General features: G+C 38.8%; 1 protein-coding gene across 1 annotated transcript in view; it reads right to left on the bottom strand.

The window, feature by feature from the left end:
• Window positions 1-11477, bottom strand: part of TRIM37 (tripartite motif containing 37) — a 211563-nt gene that overhangs the window by 101136 nt on the left and 98950 nt on the right. Inside the window, 3 exon segments of the mRNA XM_088449534.1 lie at window positions 201-277; window positions 7097-7178; window positions 9484-9534. Of these exon segments, the coding sequence (XP_088305660.1) occupies window positions 201-277; window positions 7097-7178; window positions 9484-9534 (210 nt within the window).

Genomic DNA, 11477 nt, shown 5'->3' with positions numbered 1-11477 from the left:
AAACTTTCATATTTCGGAATATTCTGTATTTTGGAATATTTGGATATGGGAGACTCAACCTGTAGCACAATAAATATAGCTGGAAAGTAGAACAAAACCACCAAGTAAGCAATGACGGTACAGCATAGTTACATAGGGGTATCTACAGAGCAGATAATTATCACTTATCAGTCGAGTGTAAAAAAATTGGGGATACATACTTTGACGTTTCAGGCAGTCCCGCAGAAAGTTCCAGGAAGACGGATAAATAGTAGCCCCTCACCACTCCATTTCCATCCTTTAAAAGTAATACATGCTTTTAAAATTGGAACATTGGTTATGCAATTTTATTTTTATTAGAAATAGATATTAAATGTCAACAATGTTAATAAAAACAAATCAACGAAACCATGTCCAGTGCTTCACTGTTTGGAAAATAGGAATAAATCTTTCCTCATTGTGAATAAAAAAAAAAAGAAGAGAAACATTTTTCACAGTGCAATGTGAAGACCTAGTTTTCTCAGACAAGCTGTGTACAATCCACTTACTGGAATAATTAATCATAGGCACCTTAAGGAACAGATAATGTGGCAACATTCTTCTCCTTTTTCTGGCCACCCCGCAAAGCTATCAATAAGATATATAACCAATCCTGTCACTCTACCTCAAATCAAGAGACATTTATATATGCTGACACCTCTTTTTTACTTGAAATAGCCAACACTCTCTCCTTCTAGAATCTACTTACAAGAGATCAACTTCTGCTCATCATTTGATATCCAATTTCTCTCTGTAAACACTTTAGTCAGATAAGTTATTCCGCCATAGAGAAAAATTAAGAAATCCTCCAATGTAAAACATACGGGTAACAACTGGAAGTATAGGTTTCTTCTTTTCTTTCTCTAGTTTTACAATATAATCAATGTTTCCATCTATTTCTTTCATTTGTTGAATGGCATCATCAATCTTATCCTTCGGGTAGCCAGTTCCTTCAAATTATGGTTAAATAATATCCCAAAAAGCTAAATTATGAGATGACTGAATAGCTTGCATACGAAAATATTTAAAATCCAAGCACAGGAGTTGAAGGCTACTTGAAGGAGTAGACTGATTATGCCTCCACCTAATGGAAGAAGTAAAGAATTAAATTAGCAGAAAAAAAAAAACTGTAGCCAGAGAAAAGTTACATTTTATATTTTCAGTTTTAACTCAAAGTGGACAATAAAGGGCTTTAAAAAAAAAAGGAATAAAAAAACATCAGCATTAAAAAAAAAATAATACATAATAAATAACAGGATCCGGTTATTAAGGTCATCCCAGAAACCCCCCAGTTCATATGCACAGATGTGTCATTAATAAGGTTTGCTAAAATTGCACCATAGACCCCTCTATCTTGCAACACAGTGATAGACAAATTAGTACAGATAATGAATGATAGAGAAGTACTGATGCGCTATCAATCAAGTAGCTGGTAAAGGGATAGTCAGTCCCCACAGAAATAGTGAGAAAATATATAAAGTAAAAGAACCAGCGCTCAAAGTTCCCAAATATCACAATAATAAATTAACTGATATAATGGACTAAGATAGACAGTTTGACAATTAAGAATCCAGATACAATTAATTCAATAATAGAAAATATAAATACGTGATAAGCTAAAAACATTACACATAGTGCATCAATGAGTTCACATTTTTATATCAAGGAATGAAAACAAGTTGAAAAGCAAATCTTGCAAATACTAGCAATTCCCAAATAATGTGTACTGGGATAGGACTCCCTCCTTAGTGTCCAAAGTAATAAGCAGCGTTAGAGATTACCAGTCTATGGAATGTGCTCCAAAAGTTCCTTGTGGCATCCTTACTGCCATTCATACGGTGTAGTAATATGGAAACATCCAGGTTCCTAATGGCGCCGCAATCCTTGCCAAGGAGGTTGTATGAAAAGTCCAAGTGCATCCAGTAAGTAGGGAATTTACAGGAACAGCCCTCTAAATGGGTTTCGCTGGTGTATTATCCCCCAGCTTCCTCAGGAGTATAAGCGAATGCATTTGTGAATTACTGGTAGTGTTTAAATACCCATTCATTGATTGATGGCGATGACGGGTGGAACGGTCAGGCGATATGACCGTTCTTACATGACCCAGGCTGCATAGCACCCGTAATTTACTGCCAAACCCCCCGATCATACATTTGGAAGAAGCGTTATCAGCACACATAACGTGCGCTGATACCGCTTCTCAGCTTCGTACATCTCCCCCATTGTCTTGCCAAGTCGTTCATAATTTGAGAGTTCTCTCAAAAAAGTCTCCCAAAAGCAGATATTAGAAAAAAGTAGCAAAGACATTAAAGATTAGTCACTGTTTCTGCCTATATACATAAGACTAATAATGTGGCTAGACATGGAAAATCATGTAAAAAGAAATTGACAACTGCGCATATGCCGAATTAGGCATACACACATGGACAGAGATCGCAAGTACAGACAGATTCATAGGACCACTCCTCATGAAATGGGAGGTAACTGGCGAAGTCCAAGTGGACGCACAGAACTGTTCCATCTAGTGGGAATGCATACGGACAGAGATGGAACGCCTGCCTCAGACAGATAATTACACCCTTCATGGAGTGGATGCTGCGGATGCAAACGGAAAAACAGTGGGAGGAATACAGGGATGTTTGGCAAATGTTTGGATGTTTGGCAGAGTCTATGCTAATGCAAGACTTCATGAGAGAAGTCTTGCATTAGCATAAACTAGTATATAGGCTGTTGTGGCAGTACGGAAATATAAATCATGCCTTATATCTTATTGATCAGTTTACGTGATGTCTAAAATTATGAATCAGTATCTTAATATACAATATGATGATATTCCTTATCCTTTTTCTAGTTTGCCTACAGATTGTACTATAAAAAATTTTTCTTTCTGTTGAGTCACATTGAAAAAGAAAGACTTCCTGTAGTTCCAGATAGATACAAAGATTTAGCCCCATTTGGAAACAGTGGAGCACTATACTTGGTTTAATTGTTTGTATGTATTTCAGCTGGCATAAGTTTGATTCTACTCTTGGTCAAAATGGCATCAGGTGTATAGCGTGATAATGGTATAACCACCCTTTGTATAAGCAGATATGGTAATAAACGTTACATAACACGCAGAGGTGTAGCGTGTAGCCAGGGCGCCCGAAGCACATACGTGCTTTGGCGCCGCCCCCCCCCATCAAGTATTCCAGGGAGGAGGCGGGTCCATATGGGATTAAAATAAGGAGAAGTAAAGATATGGGGACAGCAACAAAGTGGAGCATGGAGGGATAAATATATTCTGCCTACTTTCCCGTCTCTCCATCCTCCTGCCCCAGCTTTCCAGCCTTCCTCCGTATCACTCCAGTCAGCTCCTGTAGTAGTACCCCTTAAGTCGGGCCCCCTGTAGTGGGGCCCATCAGCCGGGCCCCCTGTGGTGGAGCCCATCAGCCGGGCCCCCTGTAGCGGGAATGCAATGGCCCCAGGCGCCTCTGGACACCTTTGGCGCCTGGAGCTTGCGATCCACTGGAACCACCCTCCCTACGCTCCTGATAACAAATGTAAACTTTTATACAACATAAAACATTTCATTAATTTTAATCAAACAGCACATCAATGGTAAAGCTGACATCACACTGCACAATATGGTCAGACTCATTGTGGCCAAAGTAGACAATATCCAGCCATTTGCCCCGCAACCTAAGCAAACTGATAACTTCTGGAATTACTGGAGGCCAGTTAGTGAAATTGGACGATGACTGCAAAAACAGGTAAAAAGCAGTCATCTTCAGACTAAACTTACCTATACCACCAATGAAGAGCTGAGGGTTAGGCTGCAGGGAGGGTTAGGTTTAGGGGTAGGATACTTACCTGTCGGTATGCATGTATGTATTGTTTGTATCTGTGGTGTGGGCTTGAGGAAAGGGATTGCACCCTGAAACGTTGCCTGATGTGTCACCTTAAAATATACTAAAATTGCTTGTGTGACAGTCTCTGAGTGCCGTCTTTTCACTTTGCATATTGTCTCTATCGTTGGACGGGCACCGGAGCAGATTAACGAGTATTGAGAGTGTCGGCATAATTGGGAACTATATATATACATATATATATATATATATATATATATATATATCCATTTCATTGGGTTTGGCATGAAATGGAAATGGAGGGAAACCAGGAGACTGTACACAAGAGTGCAGAGCTGCTAGTGTAAGGAGCACAAACTTTTGGTTCATATATCAAGAAGACACTGGGCAGGTCTACCATTTGTTGTGTATGAAGCCGGACGCTTGTTGTTTATGACCAGGAACACGGAGGAGTGATACCTTTATATGCATTATTCTATGCATTATCTGGTACGCAGATTTATGTATGTCTACTGTTGATATTGTTTACATAACAAAATACTACACTATATTGCTTTTCTATGGGCAAGATTTGAGCTTTTGAATTTTAAGGTTTGAACAGCAGTTCTGTCCCTTGGAAAAATCCTGAAAAAGTTTGTCAGTACATGTTTCCTGACCGTAGAAATATTTACCTGGACATCAGATAAGCTTTAATTTGTTTATTCTTTGGTACGCACAATATTTACCTTTTGAGCATAAGTTAATTTACTTTAATTACTACACTATTAGGCAACATAGTGTATGGAGTCTCCCTATATACCCCTCATACTAAAATTTGTGAGAGAATGACACAGCATCGGTCTGACATCAGACTGGCTTATGAGAAGGGGAATACTAACAAACCAGTGGGGTCACACTTTTTGTGCATGAAACATCAGATGACAACTTTAAAATACATGATTGACAGGGTACCGCCACTGAAAAGGGGGTGGTGACCGTGGTTTGATCCTCCTGAGAAAGGAAGCCAGATGGATCCATAGACTCGACACAGTATCCCCAAGTGGATTGAACGAATACAACCATTTGAATATTTTTTTGCACTAATGACAACTAGGTTGTGGGCGCCCAGGACCTTGGTCTGCCGACAGTTGCATAGCCTTTAATTTTTTTGTAATTCTTTGGAGTTTCGGTAGACCCTTGCTGGGTTTTTTATGTTTTTGTTTATTTGATCAAGCATAATTTAGTTATTTGGTGTATGATTTTCTTTATGTTTTATTGTGCCTTTAGATATTGTATATATACTGTGTTCATAAATTCTTGATTTAGGGGGAAGATCAGGGATTTTACAAATATTGTGTTTATAGTTTTTTCTATTTTTTCTATATTTTCCGCTATTTGTTAGCTTTTATGAGCCTCCGTTAAACCCTGGATGCTTTGTGCATTACCTGCCATTGTTTATATATCATGAGTAATCGTTCTATTTTGGAGAGCATATAGTGTTCCTTGTATGCGTTCCATGGGGTTCACCACGTTTTTCATGTGTGGGTAGCCTAGCTGCACCTGATCACGGGCTTTGAGGAGTAGATTACCTCACTTTCAGTACGTGGAACGCATCCACCGGTGATTTCCAATTGCGGTGGAACGAAAACCGGAAGTGTCGCAGATCTTGTTTGTTTCATTTCAAAACCATTGTGGTGGTGAATAGAAGCCAAAATCTAAAAATTCTGTCAATGTCCCAATATTTATGGACCTGACTGTATATATACACATATGCATACATACAGTGGGGCAAAAAAGTATTTGGACAACCACTGATTGTGCAAGTTGTTGCACTTTGCTGTTGCTTCTTTTTTTAGGAAGCTCATCTATCCTCCACTCATTACCTGTATTAGTGGCACATGTTTGAACTGTTTAACTGTATAAAAGACAGCTGTCCACACCCTTAAACAGTCAAACTGCAACCTATATGTGCCTTGATAAAAAAGCCTGAAGGCTTTGAAACGTCGGCTATAATACAGCTTCTCTTATATCACCAATCTTGGAGTGCCGCAGTTTTTTGTTTCTCTAGTGTTATTTTTCACTGAAGGCAACCAAGTAGCTGCTGCTCGTATATCGAAGTGCCGGTCCATTGTTGTTCACGTATATACGTGTATATATATATATACGTATATATAAATACATATACATATATATATATATACATATATATATACATATACGTATACATATATATACATATATATATACATATACGTATACATATATATATATATATATATATATATATATATATATATATATATATATGCAGTATCACCAGAGATGGCACTGGTGAGCAGCAGATTTTGTGTGGGGCAGGAGAGATGCACCCACACAGAGAGGAGTAGGATTCTGGGAAGAGGTGTAAGGGCTGCCGAGTGAACTCAGTCCAGGGAGGACTGAGGCAGACCAGTCAGACAGTGCTCACTGTGCTAGCAAGCCAGTGAGGGCCAGGAGGCCTGAGCCTAGACCTGTGAGATACAGGGAAGGCTATCCAACTCTGGGACTGAGCTAGGAACCTGCAAGGAAGCAGGCCAGACTGTGAGAGGCGGCAGCCAACAAGCTAAGGAAGCTATGCCAGGCCAGGAGGCCAGTGTCCAGTCCTGCATGTGGCAGGAAGGACCACCAATCTCAGAGACTGAGAGAGACTTTCATGCAGAGTAGCTGCTTCTGTAGAGAGGGTTCAAGAAGTGAGCTTGTGCCCCAAACAAGGGCTAAGCTTGTTCATTATTTTTCTGTTTCCTGATTTCACATGCTGGAAGTAAAGCAGCACTTATGTTTATTTAACTGGAATGCTACTTGTGGACTCTGATTCTGCACCTACTCACTGTACCACTGACCCCAGTCTACCGAGCTAATTAACCCCAAGTATCACATATATATATATATATATATATATATATATATATATATATATATATATGTGGCTATGTCAACAAAATGTGATATTTTCATTTACATTAATTTGTCATTCAGCTATTCCAAGCTCTTGTTCTGTCGCCAGCTATATCAGACTATGGAGAAACCCTATGCTGAATCATTTGAAAAGGTTTAAGAACAGTTCTGTTGATTAGAATGCAAAATCACACGTACGTCTTCAGTTTGTAACTTTTACACATATATGTAAATTTTGCCAGGGACTCTTTCAAAATGAATAAAACTGCTTATCGTACCATGTCCCTACTACAACTAATCACAATGAGGTAACTCACAGGGTACACTTTTAATCTCCAACAGAGGCCCGATACTTGTAAAGGTGGACTGTATACAGGGTCTGCGCGTTGCCGTAAAGTGCTGAAAAGAAAAGAATAGGAAAAGTTACAAAACTGTCATCAATGGTCGTGTGATTCAGGGATCAAATTTTTAAATCTGGGAAATCAATTGTAAAACAAAAATTTTAAAATGCCCTTATTTAACAGATACTGCATCTTCAGTTTATCAGATACAGATTACAGGTTACACTAATGACTAAAAGCTGCTTCTAATAGCTGGTAGGGAAACCCCATCACTTTAGCCAGGCGGCACCAAACATTCTATACAATATTAATATTTCACAGATTCTATTTAAGATCGAACATGCCAAAAGATAATGTCCTAAAATGGAAACTTTATTTTATTTACAATGACCTCTTTATCAAGCCATAAACTAACTCTAAACAAATCAGTTTCAATGGACTATAAAGAGCCATCAGGAAGCATAGTGGACTAAGCAGCCAAAGTGGGACTTATTTTTAAGCTCAACTCCTTGAACGCCACTAAAATGAAATGTTTAGCTTTGTGTAGAGTTATCATTTAAGCTTAATAGCAGTATTTTGCAATTATACATGGCATATATGATTTTTATTTTGTATTTAAACCATAAATCCGGCAAAACCTTAGCTCAAATGCAATCGGTCTGATAAAGTACTCCTTGCCAGGCAGAGAGAACTAACCAGGGGGCATACACATCTTTTAGCACACTTCCTAAGGAGAGGTGTGTCATAAAGAGATTTCTTCTCAGACATCGAACCAAGCCTTTTGTCTCAGGGTTGTACAGCCGAGTGAGTGGCTGGCTCCCTCCTATAAACCGTGATGATTCTGTTCACACCCTTAGGAGGTTGTGAGCACAAATGTGCGAGAAAAACATGGTTAGGGCGCCCTAAGACGGGTTTAGCAGTTTCACATGGCTAAACCTGGTCTAACATAAATAAAACACACACACACACATTATATATATATAAAACATTTTCGGGCCCTGTACAGGCCGTGCCCCCTACGTGTGGGGCCACAATCACCGGTGATTACAGCAATGCCCGCAGCATCCTCAAGATGCTCCAGGGAGCTGTAACTGCAGCAGTGTGAACCGTCTGAAGCGTCCTAAAGACACTCCAGGTGACATTGCTGCATAGATTCTGGCTTCAGAGTGCCATTCTAGGCACCATGCTAGCCAGACGAAAAAGCTCAGCCTGCCAGACCAAATTATTCCATGGGCTTTATACAGCCCTCGGGCCTGAGGTTCCCCATGCCTGCTGTAAAGGAAAAGGTTAGTTTGCACTACCAAGTAAAGAAAGCAAAAGTAATGTTGGCGCTATATATAACATAGATATATCCCAGTCTATAGGTATATCTCTCACTATATCTATCTATACGTACACACACTTACATCGGGGAGCTGTTGAGTCTCAGAGTGAACCTTTTTTTCTTATTTGTATCAAACAAAACCTATTTGAAATACTCTAGTTAAGAAACTAAAGAATAGCAGTGAATCTTGCTGAGTGTCCATTCGTCTGTATATAATGACATAAATGCCATCTATTCACAGCCATGCCTTTTGACTTTACTTCTGATTAAAAGATCCAGGAGGATGCTGTGTTGCTATTACTAATACTGAAGTTGAGGACAGACTGTCCAAAATATCAGAATGCAGTAAGCTTGTTCTGCACTCGCCATCAACAGATTAGAGGAGTGCTACTGCAGGGATTCATAGGAGTTACATGGAGCAGCACTAATACTTCCACTCACTATTTACAGTGACTTAGTATATACATAATGCCTTGCTATAATGCATTAGGACATATTAGTTTCTCATTATCTATTTGATTAAGCTGTGATAAAAACTAATAATTTTAGACGTAGCAACGATGAAATTAATACATGTAACTGTATTATATGTGAAGACACGTAGTGTATTGCAGATAGTACTTTTTAGCAAATAAATAAACCTATCTGAATGGTTAACCTGCTAGTTTATTGGATACATACCAAGAGACCTTATTAATTGGGCAATTGGATAAATGGGACAGACATTTCCCTAAGCGAATGCTTGGGTCTTGAGGTGGAATGGTCGCTAAAACACTGCTGAAAAGATAAATCTCTCTTCTGGTAGAACAAAGTTTTATTTTTTTGTAGAATTCAGATGTAACCAGATGTGGTCCAAAAAAAGTAGTAAGCTATGCTTTAAAATTCTATACATTAAACAAAAACACATGTAATTTTAAATCAATGTAACAGGTTTGCTGAAACATTAAATATATGCTATAGGATAATAAACACTTTTAGAAATGTTCATTTTACTAATTCGTTAACAAAACATCAGCACATGCAATAGAGAAAACATTACCTGAAGTTTTCCAGAACAAAAGTAGTTGAATCATAGGAAGGGACTAATTCGCTGTAAGAAAACAAAAATATGTAGATACATGAGCTTAGATTAACAAGTAAGAAACCACACCTCTTATTTAATAATAAAATATTGTAAGACTTCAAATAAACACTTACAAGAAACTACATATACAAAAGCTTTAAAAGGACTGGACCCCGATACATTTTGCTTCTATTTACAGCCAACTGTTCATGTCAAACCTGTTGTATCAATGATCGTATAGAAGAACCTCGGAATTTCAACAACTCAAAGTACAATCAAATTCACCTCAAAGTCACAGGAATCATTAATTTCTGTTTTATTTAAACAGGGGAATCTATTTAAGAATGATTTACAAATATATAAGAACTCATTAATTTCAATGAGTACAGAAAGCTCAAAGAAATGTATTGTCAATTGAAATGAATGGGAATATAAAACCGCTTATACAAAGTAGAAAAAAAACGTGATCAATACTCTTGTGGAACTACAAATTCTAGCAAACCCTAAGAGCCATTAGCTGAATGGACAACCTGGTTGCCAGAGCTTGCTGGACATGTAAAGCTACAAGCACCAGAAAGGCTGGTCAATTAAGGAACACTGTAAAGAGTACCACAATAGTAATTAACGGCTTTGACAATAGCATAATTATAATCTAAGGAGCTGAAGTTCAGTACCTGCTCAGCCAATTACAAGTGGCCTGCATGTAATCACTGCTTGTGATTGGCTGAAGTTTACCAATTAATTGCCTATTCCAGCGTTTTTGAACCACTGTGAGTGGTTGTCAAGTGTGCCGCGGGGTCAGCACAGTCGGAGCCCACTTTACCTGTGCTCAGGCCTGGGCAGTGCTGAGCCCTTCTGGGAGGCTCAGATGTGCCCAGGCCATGTCCTATGGAGACACAGCAGTGTGTTATCATAGGTCACGCACGCCACGTTGCCCGCCTGCATGCCCACCAGCTGCTCCCAGTTCTGCAATGTGTGCTCAGTCACTGAGTGCAACTGGTCAACCCCAGCCGATGAGGGACATGACAAAGGATGACAGTGAGCCTTCTCAGCTACTGACAGGTAGCCAATGCGTGCGATTTTATATTTTCTGTGGTAGCCAAGTAGATTTTTTTTTGTTTTTTCTCTGTGGGGAGCAATGTGATTTTTTCTGTGGGGAGCAAATTGATATTTTTTATTCTGTGGGGAGCAATGTGACTGTTTTCTTTTCATTTGTGGGACAGCCAATGTTATTTATTTTTTTTGTGGGGGCCAATGTGTTTTATATTTTTATTTGTGGTGGCAATTGTGTGTGTTTGTTATTCTGTGGGGGCCAAAGTGTATTAGTTTTTCCTGTTCCGGCAATGTGAAAGTGCTTTTTTTTCTGTGGGGGGGCAATGTGTGTGTTTTTCCCCACGGGGGCCAATGCGTGCGTTTTTTTCCCCATGGGGGACAATGTGTGTGGGGTTTTTTTGCCGTGGGGCACTGATGGGTGTGCCTTAGCAATTTTCAAATTTTGTTTGGTGTGCCGCGAGTTGAAAAGGTTGAAAATCACTGGTGTATTCAAATAAATGGAAAACCAAAGATTTTGCTCAGCGGGATATCATTGCCTTAACAGAAAATAAATATATATTTTTTTTTTTAATAGACTGGAGAGTTTGGAGATTTTAAATTCTGAACAAAATCAGCATTTGATAAATACTCTGTCATTACTGTAAAGCACCATGGTACTTCATGGAAACTTTTGTGAAGCAATAAGTTTCATTTTAACAGTTTAATATACAGTAACCTTAGTCTATCACTAGAGATCATATTGAAGCAATGAATATGTGTATGCGATGTAAACTTCACGAATGGAATAATTCTATAAATAAAAACAATGTAGTTTAACACCACAGTACAATCTGTAACCTGAGCTAACCCATTAAAGCCTTCATTTGAGAGGCTGGCCAGCACAAAGAAAAATACCAAGCAACTCCAATTGGCTTGAA

This window comes from Taudactylus pleione, unplaced genomic scaffold (genome assembly GCF_031769625.1).
Source record: "Taudactylus pleione unplaced genomic scaffold, aTauple2 ptg000487l, whole genome shotgun sequence".
In the NCBI taxonomy this organism is placed as follows: Eukaryota; Metazoa; Chordata; class Amphibia; order Anura; family Myobatrachidae; genus Taudactylus; species Taudactylus pleione.
The sequence above is the reverse complement of the archived record's forward strand: the minus strand, read 5'-3'. Positions and strand labels throughout refer to the sequence as shown.